General features: G+C 43.5%; 1 protein-coding gene across 4 annotated transcripts in view; it reads left to right on the forward strand.

Annotated features, from left to right (window-relative positions):
• LOC309635882 (uncharacterized protein) overlaps nt 1-14276 on the forward strand; it is a 277308-nt gene that overhangs the window by 165422 nt on the left and 97610 nt on the right. For 3 of the 4 annotated variants that reach the window (XM_082407729.1, XM_082407728.1, XM_082407727.1), the window contains one exon: nt 1497-1705. In XM_082407729.1, the coding sequence (XP_082263855.1) occupies nt 1618-1705 (88 nt within the window). In that variant the 5' untranslated portion in view covers nt 1497-1617. Of the gene's footprint in view, nt 1-137; nt 1706-14276 lie in introns of those variants that run through there. The other variant, XM_082407730.1, reaches the window with a different exon arrangement.

Here is a 14276-nt window from a genome sequence, read left to right on the forward strand (position 1 = left end):
AAGGACACCCGCAGAGAGTGGGGCAAGTCATCAGTGGGATTCAGTTTTAAATGAGAAGATACTGTCTTCCTCCAAGGGAAAAACAGCGGCATGCCTGGCAGTGAAGGAGTCACTGGTCTGGAGCCCAAACCAGAAAACAGTGACGAGATGGAGAGGTCAGGCCTCTGGACCATGCAGTTTTGAGCACTCTGACCCCAGATTCCCCATCTGTGAAAGGGGGGCATTTGGACCGAATGGTGCCTGGGGTCTCCTCTGCCCTCTCAGCCCATGAGCCCCATCACCAAGTCGTTCCTGTGCTAGGCTGACCTCTGAGGACTGAGTCTTGATCATCAGAGACCCTGATCATTGGCACTGCAGCTCCCCCCATCATGTGTGGCTTGTGTAACTCTCACTGTGACGAGAATAACTGATGATTACATAAACATTTATAGATTGTGGACTACTTATGCACGTGTTCACATGTGAGCCAGGTATCATCCTTTTTTTTTTTAACCACTACAAAGCAAGGCTTTGTTGTATTCCTCAATGACTGAACTTAAGAATGTGATGCAGTGCAACTAGAGATTATCATACTAAGTGAAGTAAGTCAGAAAGAGAAAGACAAATACCATATGATATCACTTATATGTGGAAGCTACAATAGGACACAAATGAACTTATCTATGAAACAGAAAGAGAATCACGGACATAGAGAACAGACTGGTGGTTGCCAAGGGGGAGGGGGAGGGGGGAGGGATGGGGTGGGAGGCTGGGATTAGCAGACGTAAGCTTTTATATATAGCATGGATAAACAGCAAGGTCCTACTGTATAGCAGAAAGAACTATATATTCAATATCCTGGGATAAACCATAATGGAAAAGAATATATAAAAAAAGAATGTGTGTGTGTATATATATATATATATATATATATAAATATAACTGAATTACTTTGCTGTACAGCAGAAACTAACACAACATTGTAAATCAACTATACTTCAATAAAAATTAAAATAAAAAAGAATGTGATGGAGAATACGTTAATAGCACAGATTAAATTTAAAAGGGTATGGCCTAAGTGTCCATTCCATTGTGAACAGAGAAAAACTTTTTTTAAGTTAGAAAATTCTGCCAGTGTTGAGAAGTTATTCCATAAAGCAAAGTCACGTTATTCAAAAATGAGTATACAGCATGCATCTTTGTTTTTTTATCATCTTGTTTATACAGCCAGAAAATTCAAGTTTCAGTAGCTTGACCAAGCTGACACAGCCAGGCAGTGGCAGAGCTGGAATTTGAACCCAGACACTTACACTCTAAGTTCAATACTTTTTCCATCATGACATACTATTTTAAAATTTAAGTGGATTAAAATAAAATGTTTGGGTCGTGTGAAGAATTTTGTGTAACTCCTTGAAATGTTTAACAAAATTGGTACGGCCAAATTTGAGCTGGTTGTGGAGGCAGTTGACTTCTCCAGTGTGGAAACAGTTGGTTTTAACCTTTTTTCCTATTTGCAGGTGGGGAGATTGCAGTGGCTCCAGATCAGCTTTATGCTGCTGCTTCCGGATCTGACGCTGACTTGAACGGTGGCCGTGGTGACTTACGTGTCCCCAGCTCACAGCTGGCTAGGGCCAGTGGATGACGGTGGATCCCGACAGTAGCAGGCTCTGGCTTGTGGTCCCACTTGCACAAATTCTGGAGCCCCAGCCCTCCGTTTCTCTGGAAGGTAAGGGTCCCAAGAGGACTCAGACATTCTCCTTGGTGGGACATAATTTTGCATGCATGCTAGCTGTCAGTCTGGAGTCCTTTGCTATTCTGGCTGGGCTCCTGTCCTGCTGGGGTGCGTTGGCTTTGATGTGACCTTGAGATTAGCCACTGCCATGCTGAGGTCTCTCTTCCTGTCTTCCTGGTGTTGACCTCATCTCCTCTGTGATCCAATGGAAAGAGGGAGAAGTCGCCTCCTCCCAAGTCTAAGAGCTCAGACCCAGCTACCAAACACAGGTCATTCTTATTCTTCCTTCAGGATTACAATCCCAAATTTCATTCATTCCATTTCTTTCAATGTCCCCTGTGACCCAGGAACTTAGGTCAGGGTCCCAGGGGTTGCGTTGAAGACAGTACATGTGAAAGCATCCAGCATTACACCCTAAATTCTCCCTCTCTCCTGACAACTGGCCACTGTCTCTGTATTCAGCCCAAGCACTTTAATAGATGGGGAAGATGGGGGTGAGGATTGTTCGGGTGTGGCCTTTGCACCCTCTTTGTGGTGTTCTTTGCTTTATTGTAGAATCGAACGTTAGCCCCGTTATTCGGGAATGAGACAGAAGTCTCCGCCGCTCTGCCGAACAGGCTTGTGTGTCACTTGACTCATACTTGATACCCGGTGTGCTGTTACAAAACAAACCCCTAGGGATATGGGAGTAGAGATGTGTAGAGGTCACATGGTTTTTGGTGAAACAAATGTCAGCTGTAGCTGCGGAATTTCTTCTGATAAGACTCCCCCCTTGTAGACGACATACATTAAGGGCGCCTGGGAGAGCCTCATGCGCCCAGCTCTTGGCACGTCAGAGGCATTGGATAGACATGGGTTGAACAAATGAACAACTGAGAAATGATGGTTCCACGTCCTCTGCTCTGCTCAGAGAAATCTGGGGAGGGAGTCGCACCGGGGGGCTCATGCTTTCAGAGGGACCCGGGCGAACTGTAGCATGGGGGGGCGTGAATCACAAGGGCTTTAAAATCATGACGAGGGAGGAGTGGATGGAGGAGCTTAGGGCGATGACTCTGCAGGGCCCGGGCTCACAGGCGCATCACAGTCTGCAACCCATCAGCGGACCCTCTTGGGCCAGAGGGATCCAGGTGCCCTCCAGGCGCCGAGGGTCTGTGGTGTGGGAGGGACTTCCGGCCTCTGGGGGTGGGACTTCCGGTCTGCGGTGGGTGGGAGGGGCTTCTGGGCCGACACATCTGGAGGAAGGACGTCAGGGCTGCCCAAGGCCCATCATGGTGCCCGGCGCGGAGGTGAGCTCCGCGTCCCAGGAATCGGGGTGGAGGCGGGAGGATGAGGACCTCTCCTGGAGAAGTGCAGTCCTCTGGTCTGTGGACCCCGCTCTGAGAAGTCCTGTGGAGGCTGCCATGCCTGCTGCCTCCCTGCCGTGCCCCTGCTTGATGCCCAGGCGAGCGGAAGTCCAGGCTGCAGCTCCCTGTCCGTTTCCAGAACCCCACTGTGTCCCCCACTTCTGGCCAGATCAGCACCTGGCCCTGAGAGCACCAGGCAGGGGACAAATCTGTTCCATCCATCAGGAACAGAACAAATGCATTCTCCCCGGTCCGAGAACTGGAGCGTCCCCAGACCGAATCAGCTGGTTTACGTGAACGGAACTGAGGCTGGTGGGCACTGGACGTTTTGTGGAGCCACTGGCGTCTGTCCCCTCCTGGGGCCTCACACCCCTCAGTGCTTTTCCTTGCAGTCCAACATAGTGGAACGAGCATGTTCTTTCCTGGGGCAGCTGCTCTGCTAACTTCCAACATGTTGTGCTCTGAGCTCAGAAAGTCAGAGGAATCAAAGGGAGAAGCTGCAAGTGCTCAGCCCGCAGGGACAGGCGGCTTTGGAGACTCCAGTTTGCTTTTTTCTTCCTGTGTGCGTCAGATGTGCCGTCTCATCTTGCAGCGCCCTGGCCAGCTCTTGCTCTTCCACAAGGCAAGGGGAAGCAAAGCTGTGGCCAGGGGCCTCTCTGGCTGGGAAAATGTTTAAAATGGGGGTGACAGGCGGCCGTCCCAGGTGCTCCGAGAGAAATGCAGATAACTAAACCAAACATGAGAGCAGTTGCACGTGTCATCCTGACAAGATGTAAGTCAGGTCGGGTCTGGGTCCAGCTGTAGCCCTGAAGGCTAGAGAGGGAATATTCTCGGCGTGGGAGCCTTCTGTTTCTTCAGCTGCTGCAGGAACCTACTGTTTGTTGTTGGAGTTGGTTCTGGACACCCTGACACAGTGGCCATGTTAGCTCCAAAGCAGGCATTGCTCCTCTTGTTGATTTCATAGCAGATGGTTGGGGTGGGGGGGGCTCTGTTGATTTCAGCTTTTACAAATTGGCAAGAGAGTCCATCCACGTGGGGCCTCCTCATGGGTCTTCTGGAAACCCCTGGCTGTCCATTCATCCTTGACCTTGCTCTGTTCCTCCAAAGTCAAATTTAGTCTTTGAAAAATACTCGGCAAATTCGAAAATGGTAGGTTTAACAGGAGCCTGAGGCATTGGTGGGGAAAGCTTAATTTAGTTTCCTTTTATTTTTGGACAGATAATTCATTTTCTTGGTTCATAAATCAAAACTATAAAAAGCCCCGCTCCTACCTTTGCTCCCATCAACCCCAACACAAACGAACACTTATATTAGTTTCTGGGGTGTCTTTAACAAATACAAGCAAATGTGTGTCTGTATTTATATATTAAAAAACATATGTATATATATTTTTTCCTTTTTATTTCTTCCTTTCACAGAAAATAAAATGCAAATGGCTCATAAAAGAATGGAAGGAGCCTCAATCTCACTTATGTTAAGAGAAATGCAAATTAAAATGACACTGAAATACCAGAGGGGCAGAACTGACAAAAGTTAGCATTCTATGCAAATTGTTTCGGACTCTGCTCTTTTCACCTAATTGTATATCTTGGAGATCTTTCAAATTGGTGCATACAGAGTGTATTCACTCATTTTTACAGCTTTATAGTATCCTATTTATGGACACACCATAAATTTATTTAACTAGTTTCCTATTGATGGACCCTTGGGTTGCATATAACCTTTTGCTACTACGAACAGTGCCAACCAGGACACTTCCTGTATGTACCGGTACGTCTGTAGGATACATCCTGCCAAGGAGGATTGTTGGGTCAAAGGGTAAGTGTGTTTATAATATTTATAAGGTTTTCCAGATACCTTCAATGGGGTTGTGCAATATATACAACTACTAGCAATCAATGAAGACCCTCCTTCCCCACAACCTTGCCACGTAGGCATTTCATTGCAGTTTTAATTTGCACTTCCCTTATTTTAAAGTGAAATTGAGCACTATTTGGTTCTTTTAAGAGCCATTTGCATTTCCTTTTCTATGAGTTGCCTCTGCATATCCTTTGCCCATCTGAACAAAAATTGTATTATTGGCTTGATCCTTTTTTCTTAATAATTTCTGGGAGTTCTTGATATGTTAAGGGAAGAGTAGCTCTCTGTGATAGGAGTTGCAAATATTTACCCCACATTGTTGTTTTTTGATTTTGCTTATGCTGTGTGTGTGTGTGTGTGTGTGTGTGTGTGTGTGTGTGTGTCTAAGTGAAAAAAATTTTTAGGTGATAGAATATAGTAATCTTTTTCGGGGGTATGGATTCTGGATAAAAGAAAGGCTTTCCATACTCCAAGGTTCTAGAGTATGTTTTCTTCTGGTACTTTTATGGTTTTGTTTTTTTTTTATGTTTGTATCTTTGATCCATTGGGAGTTGATGCTGTGGAATGATCTTAGAACATGGAGAGAGGCGTGGAGAGCCATCACTCATCTGTTCCCTTGGAGACGGAAGCCAAGATGGAATTAGCAGGTGGCCTGTGATGACCCAGTGAGAGACAGTTACCACAGTGGGCTCTGTCTTGGTTGTAGTCTGAGGAGGAGTGGACACCCCAATGCCTTTGGAATCTCCCAGAGAGTTTATTCAGCCAAGGATTTGGGGGTTCACCTGAGACTCAGGGACCTTTTAGGGAACAAAGTTTAGTTTCTTCTTCACCTTTACCGATTACAAATAAGAGGAGAGGAAGAAGCTGTTATCAGTAACTGTGCATTGTGCTGGCTTTCATCTGTATGTCATTTTATTCAGTTCTCTGAACAATCCTCCAAAGCATTCTCTCTGCTTTCACGGGTAAAGAGGTGGAGGCTCAGACATGCAGTTGACTCATTCAGTCAGTAAGTAGCTGATGCAGGGTCCAGGGAGGAGGGTGGAGGGGTGGAGCTCTAGATGGTTCTCTCTCTTTCTTTAATGAAAGCAGCTCTGCCTTCACCTTGTTTGCTTATGGGTTTCCCATTAAGCTTTGATTTGAAGAACGGATCTACTGCAAGAGTTTGCATTCTCCAGATGGGGCCATTTTTTAATGCTTCTCGCCCTCAGCAATGGGCTCTGGCTTGGGAGTGCCACCCCACTCCTACTTCCCCTGCCCCTACTTCCATGCCTGTGACTGTTGCCCCCCTTTGCCTAGTGAACCTGAGGGGTCCCAGCCCACTGAAGGGCATTACCAGGGGTTGAGAGCTCAGAGGAGACTCAGGGTCGGGAGGTAGCAATGGCAGCTCCGAAGATGATTCCTCAACCAGCCCAGCCCAGCTCTGGGCCTCCTCCAGCCCACGGCCACCACCGGCTTCGTGCTGGAAGGCCCGGCAGCACAGTAGAGTTGATGTGTTTCTCAAGTGCTAGAATGGGGAAAAACTGCCGCCAGCCACTCTCTCCCCACTCCCTCCCTCCTCACACCACAACAAAAGGATTCTCCAACCAACACCGCCAGTTATGAAGTGGTGTGTTTGGTAAGAGTTAGAAACTCAGGGATTACTCAAAACCAAGCCGAGGGACTTTTAAAGGTACTTGAGCTCATTATATCCTTTTACAGATTGAATTTCCTTCTGTATTTAATGACTAATATCCTTGGTGCTTCTAGCATCATCTTACTCAACTGTGTTTAAGAATACTAGAAACAGAAACATTTCCAACAGCATCATCATTATTATCCTTCGACTTCCAAGCTAGGTGGATTCTATCGTGGATGGCTGAAGTCAGCACCATCATCCGTATCACCATTACTAATAAAATAATACTGAGTTAAACCATCAGCTTTATAGAAGGAGCTCAATGAACTACGCCTGATACCAAACTTGAGAAAACTCAATTTTAGAGAGAGGATGCAAATCAAAACCATAATGAGGCATCACCTCACACCGGTCAGAATGGCCATCATCAAAAACTCTACAAACAATAAATGCTGGAGAGGGTGTGGAGAAAAAGGAACCCTCCTACACTGTTGGTGGGAATGTAAATTGGTGCAGCCACTCTGGAAAACAGTATGGAGGTTCCTCAGAAAACTAAAAATAGAGTTACCGTATGATCCTGCAATCCCACTCCTGGGCATATATTCAGAGAAAACTATAATTTAAAAAGTTACATGCACCCCAATGTTCATAGCAGCACTATTTACAATAGCCAAGACATGGAAACATCCTAAATGTCCATCGACAGATGAATGGAGAAAGAAGATGTGGTATACATACACGATGGAATACTACTCAGCCACTAAAAATGAATGAAATAATGCCATTGGCAGCAACATGGATGCAACTAGAGATTATCATACTAAGTGAAGTGAGTCAGAGAAAGACAAATACCATGTGATATCACTTATATGTGGAGTCTTGAAAAAAAGATACAAATGATCTTATTTACAAAACAGAAATAGACCCACAGACATAGAAAACAAACTTATGGTTACCAAAGGGGAAAGGGTGGGAAGCAATAAACTAGGAGTTTGGGATTAACATATACACACTTCTGTATCTAAAACAGATAACCAACAAGGACCTACTGTGTAGCACAGGGAACTATACTCAATATTTTGTAATAACCTATGAGGGAAAATATATATGTGTGTATATCTATAAACATATACATTGTAAATCAATTATACTCCAATAAAATTTTAAAGAGAGAGAGGAAAAACAGCCATCTAGAGAGAGGAGGCCATTTATTCCACATTCCTTGCAAAGATGAAGGCATATTCTAGGAAAACAGTGTACTCTGCTCCCCCTGGCATTTGTGGGCAGTTCCAGCTTGTGAAGATCTTGTGTCCTGGCCAGAATTCCATGGCAGGATGGCTGCATTTCATGATCAGTCCCTGCGCTCTGTCGGGGCAGGCAGGTGTGTTCAGAACTGAGCGTCCGCAGTTTTACACCCTTGTACGCTTGTCATGGACCAGGGAGTGTAGGAACCTTCCACCAGGCTTGATGGGAACAGGCTTAAACTTTTGGGGACAGTGGTGCAAAAATGAGCAACGATGTGTCATCTGGGGTCCATAGCTGGGGAAGATTTTTTATTTTTTCTATTTAACAGACACCTGGATAATGGTGGCATGTCGGTGGCCCTGTCTTAAGTCAGGCTCCCAGAAGCTCTCATTCCGAGATGAGAATTTGTGTGCACGGGATGGATCAAGGAAGTGCTTCTAGGAGAAACGTGGTGGCTATTTGGAAGTGCCAGCATCCTGAAGGGGTGGCTGGATCCCAACTCAGGGCCACAGTTCTTCATGCCTCTTCCTTGGAGAGGTCACGTGGTGGCTTCAGTTCCGCTAGGAGCCCTGGGTCCTCCTTCTCTTCACCTACTGCTTCTGATGATGGATAAAAGGGGAAGCGAAAGAGTGATAAGTAAGGTTAAGTGATGGTGCCAACTGCTAGGAATGCTATGATTCTCCTTCCCTGGGGACAATTCCTCTGGGCTAGGTGGGCCCCGACGAACCCACCATGCTCAGGTTGGAACAGGGTCAACCCACCTATTGGCTTTCCCTTCATGTGTTCAGCCCTCAAATATTTTCCAACAAAACACTAAATATGGACATTTTTCTACTTTGTCATCTCCTATGCATTTTTTAAGAAAATGTAACTCTTACGGCTTTGAATCTTTGTACTAAGTTCCTCTAACTGTGCATTTCAAAAAGCTTTTCTTTTGAGCTTAAAGATAATATTTACAACACGTTTGTCCCTTGGCTGGCTGTGTCTGCGACTGTGTAGACACATCTCCTCTGCAGAGTAGAGATTTGCCAGAATGCAATTAGTTTTACTGGTCTACCCAGGGTTTACCATCCAGTGTTAGCCTGTGGAAGCCTTGACTGAAGAATCTGTCTTTCAAAGGGCACTTTCATGCAGCCATCACCAGAAACTTCAATGGGAGGAAAAGCAGGCAGGCATACGAAAAGACCCCCTGAAACAGCTTGCATTGGCGTGCATTTTCAGATGATGGATTCTAAGTCCTAATAGCAGTAACTTCCCCTTTTTTTACATTGTCATTCCTCCTACAAACATGCCCACGGGCTGTTATGCAACACGCATATCCAGTAAATATACTAAATAAGCAATAAACGTGAGGGTTCAATTGCCATCTGCTTTGTGCTACCTGCAACGTTCTAGAAGTGCTCACACATTTCCTGTGTACTGTACCATGTCTGAAAAATGCCCCTCTCCCAGTAGCTTTGAAAGATTTTGACTTCGAAAATTTGGTTGCTATGTCCTAAGCCACACGTTCGTCCCTGGGTTGCTGTCCTCACGAACCACCTGTGCGGGAGAAGGATGTTAGCCAGTGACTCTTCTAGAACGCACCACCAGGAGTCTGAAGTTGCTATCCTTTCTTCCCTCTGTCTTTGTCATTGTCATCATGATGTCGTTGTCATCATGACCCATCACTAACCTCATCTTGCCCTCTTCCTCTTTCTCTTAACATTTTGCAGTGTGCTAACCTTGGATTTTAATTAGGCCCAATTCACTGGCCTGGCCATGGTGATGTACGCGTTTTGACGAAAGCACACCCACCTGCATGGTTAATCCAGGGCATCTGGCTGAAAACCAACAAGCAAGTCACTGCCAAACCTGAGCCTTCCTTGCATGGAAAAGCAGCAGAAACACGTTCTCTTTTTTATTTCCACAAAATGTATATCCCCAAAGCACACAGAGAAGCACATGCTCAGACAAATGTCATTGTTTACTCAAGATGCCCTACAAAGGCTGAAAGAGGAAGGAGAGGACATTTGACCTCTCGAAGATTCCTCCAGATTGGACAAAGCCAATCTGGAGGAATCTTCGAAGGAGGAAGAGTCTAAGAATTGGGGCGGAGGCCACAGTGAGAAGACTCTTCTTGGTGTTTTTAGGCAAGTTCTGATCCTTAACATTCCCTGTTGGAGCCTGCCACGCACTCATTTCTTCTCCATCTTCCACCATAGCTTGTCCTGGGAGAGAAAGAAACTGGCCAAGATAGCCATCTTCAGGGAGTTCTCTGGGGAAGGGAGGGAAAGAGTGAGTGGATGGATGGTATAGACTCAGGGGATGTTTGTGTGCAGCCAGATTGGAGAGCCCTCTCAATTCATCCCTCCCACCCCCAATTTCTACTCCTTACACTGTGCCACACAGAATATACAGCCCAGCTTGGGAGCAGTGTCTTAGACGACTGAAGAGTTAAATTATTTTGAAAGACTTCCAAAGGAGACTCCGTGCTCTCCCAGTATGAGAGTGACTCACTAAAGGAAATCATTACTTATATCCAATTAGTTTCTTTACAAATGCTCATTAATTTCATTTCCTAGGCAATCTTCACTTTCTGTGTCAACTAGAACAGTCACAGGTAATTCCTTTTTAGGAATCCGCTACAAATTTGTCCCCATGGCCCAGTGTAGCCTTGAAACCATCATTCTTTCTGCCTCTGTCTCTTCTCTCTCTTTCTCTTTCTGTCATCTTCCACTTCACTTTGGCTTGCCATCTAATTCCATCCTACCCCACATAACCTCAGAAACTGCAGATGAAAACTTTCCATTTTAATTCTGATACTACAAGGCTATTTTGCAACTCTGAATTTTTAGTTCTAAAAATGGTACATTCTCCTAGATGTTTGATACTTTTTTTGTCTAATGGGCCAAGATGGCTGCAAATATCGTACAAATAGACCAATTAACTCTGCATTTCTTCCAAAGTCACAGTAATAGTGAAAAACTATTTTAATGGATAGAACCCATTATCACTTAAGGCCATAAACTTACATCTTTGAAAAAAATAATAAATCAGATAGCTTCATACTAGTATGGCTACTTTTTCCTGCTTTTTAAGGCATCTTTTAATATTACCAGAATCTTCTGAGAACGAAAGTATTAAACGATGAAATTCATCATGACACCTTTTTACAGCAGCTTTTCCTCATCACCACCTGTCACAAGGCCCTTGTAATTTGAAGGATTAGAGGAGCGACTTTCTCTAGATCTTTTTCATTATTATGTTTCTAACATTTGATTTATACCAAGATCTAGACTTCACCAGTGATGCCGATGAATGTTTCTTTTTTTTCCATGTAATTTATTTTATTTTTATTTTTTTATTAAAAATTTTTTTTAACTTTTTATTTTATATTGGAGTGTAGTTGATTAACAATGTCGTGTTAGTTTCAGGGGTACAGCAAAGTGATTCAGTGAGTGTTTCTGTTGATATGAGAAAGATAATTTCCTTTCCACTGACACCAGCTCTAAATCTGTCCAGTCCTCTTTTTTTGTTCAGCTGCTTGGTGCATTGTGCAAGTTACCTGGTTAACAGATGTTTGCTTTTTGGTGACTTGCTCGCTCCTTCCTGGTACAGCCCCTGATGGAGCCTGTTTTCCTCTCCCCTCCCCATGTACAAGGGACTTGAGCACTTGTAGTTGATAAACCCTGTCAAATATATTTGCATAAATTCTTCTTTCTGTCTTTCAAGCTACAACGCCTAGATTTTTCCACGTGTTTGCTTTGTTTTAATGAACTCGACCACTCATCGTATAGAATGCTGCCTGCTTGCTTTTGAGTGGTACTAGGTCCTCAGGGCCTGCATACACAACCAACCAGATAATTTGTAGGACCCAGTGAAAAATAGAACCACAGGAATCCTTGCTCAATAGTTATTAAAAGTTTCAAGTTGGTGACATCAAATCATTGGACCAAGAGCTCACCCCCATGAAATCTGTTATTCCTACATAAATAACTTCTTATGACTAACCCTAGGTATGATCTGTGACTTAACCTTAGTTTGTTTCTTTGCTGTTTTTAACTTGCAAAAACTAAGTAAGATTAGTCTGTATCTCTCAGTGCTTTGAGAATCTTCCACTGACCTAGGGTTTATATTGTTGCTATCAAAAAGTCTGGGGTCAAGCTAACTGTTGTTTCTTTGAAAGTATTTCCACCCCCCCCCCATTGATTCTGCCTTTTGCAGTTTTTCCTTACAATGTGTCTAGTTTTGTGTATCTTGCTTTGACCCCATTTTGCTTCCTGAATCTGATTTTCATCCTGTTTTAGAAACTTCTCAGCCACTACCTTTTAAAATGTTGCTTCTTGCCCTGTTTTTTTTTTTTTTTCTTTCTGGAGGTCCAATGTGATACATGCTAGAACTTTTCATGTCTTTAACTTCTTTTTCATTTTTAAAACCACTTTATCTTTTTGTGTTGCAGTCTAGGTAATCTCCTTCCAAACCATTACCTGGATCACTAATTCTCTCTTTGACTGTTTCATCTGATCTTTAAACCCATTCATTGAGTTTTTGTTTTTAATGATACACATTTCATTTCTAGAAGTTATATTTGGTCCTTTTTCAAATATGTCTTGTCTTCTTTTAAAGAGTCTGATTATTTTCTCATAATTTTGACTTCCCCTTTTATATTTTAATTACATATTTAATTATTTATAGTCTCTTTCTGATAGTTTCATTATCTGATGTCTCAGGGTCCCTGGGATTCAATACCCATGCTGCCTGTTGTGTGTGTTGACTCTGGTTCTTAGTGGACTCTTGGTCACGTCTCCTAAAGCATTTTGTAGTTTTTGATCGTGAGCTTCTATTTCAAAGAATGTTCACTCTTGGTATCTTGTGTGCCAGAGGTTGAGGATCTGTTTCTATAGAGTTTTTCATTTGCTTTAGCAAACGCCCCTGTGATGGTATTGAGATTGGAACTCTTCTTATGTTATTTAATTGGCATGGGGTTCCTAGACCACACAGGTGAGTAAATTTAAATGCAAACCTGTGTGAACTGTGGCCTGTGGTTACAAAACTCAAGGTGACTTTTTTCCCTGCCAGAGCTCCCCCTGCCCAGGCAGCCAAACTATCAGCACCTGCTCTGGTGTTCAGCCTGCTCTGGTCTCAGGGATTTCCTTTACTGATCTCAGCTGCACTCTTAAAACCATGTTTGTTATTTTTGTAGGCATATCTAGGTATTTTGTGGCCGGAGGTTTTTTAGATTCTCCTTCATGATATTGCCACAAATGATAGTTCCTGTCATTCTGAATTTCTGAGCTCAGAAAAAGCGTTCTCATTATGATTACATATTTTGAGATCTCTCTAGAAGTTAGAAACATCTTATGAAGCAGGCCAGGAGCCCTGACCAAATCCATGGCAGTTCTGTTGTACTAATCAGAAAGTACTCCATATTTTTATATGTGGCTTTTATTTAGATGAGATTTTGGTTTTGTTCTGCAAAGAAAACAGCTAATGTACTTACTCTTTGCTAAAAATGACTGGAGTGCACAAATGGCTGGATTTATTTAGTACCAAAATGTGAGATGTTTTAAAAAATCCTAGGAATTTGAGGACACTGGGAAGGTTGCTCAGCACTGAAAGGAAAACAGAAGGAGGAAGGCATTTCAATTCCCTGTGCCATGCATGCTCTCTAGTTTCGAATAATGCAAGGATTTCTCTCTGCTGTTCCTTCCTTTTGCCGTTGAATTTTCTGCTCCTTAAATATCTGCTTTACCAGAAAATGAGAAAGTCTTCACCCAAAGAAGCACCAGAGAAGTGAAGACAGATTACTGTAAAAGGTTTCACGGCTGAGTCAGCTGGGAGGGCAGCTGGTCATCATTTCCTGTCTCACCCTGCAGAAGGGAGCTACCCAGAAAAGGGATGTCTAAGCTGGAAGGACTCTAGTTGGCTCCTGTACCTCTCCAGGGTCTGCAAGGCCCACTGCATGGAATGTTCTGATATCCAGACAGGGAAAATATAGACCTGTGCACCAGGAAGGAAGGTCATTCATTCATTCATTGCTCTTCTCATTAGAGTAAAGTGAGGGCTATGTGGGGAATTTAGGCAGGAAACTTCCAATATGACTAGATTATATTTACTTAACTTTTTTTGTTGTGTTTTTTTTCTACTATTTTTTAAAAAAATTGTTTTATTGAAGTACAGTTGATTTTTTTGGTTGTGTTTTGGATTGAAAACCTTATTTACTCTGAACACTCAATAATGTTCATTGGTTTTGTTGTTGTTATTATTCTGTGAACATCTTTTTAGAAAAAACATGGTGCAGTGGCATGGCCTTTGCCAATGAGGGAATTCTGGGCCCATTTGTTCATTCGTTTTGTTTTTTTTTTTCTTTTGTTCAAATAACATTTATCCAGCATTAAGTTATGCTTTGTACTAGGTGCTGTGGGTCTGAAAAGGTAAACTATAAATAGCCTCTGCCCTTAGGAATCCCATAGTCCAATGCCTTGTGGGGAGGGCAGCTCATATACAGAAAGAAAATGCTAAA

Source organism: Balaenoptera borealis (assembly GCF_965194805.1).
Source record: "Balaenoptera borealis genome assembly, chromosome: 10".
Taxonomy (NCBI): Eukaryota; Metazoa; Chordata; class Mammalia; order Artiodactyla; family Balaenopteridae; genus Balaenoptera; species Balaenoptera borealis.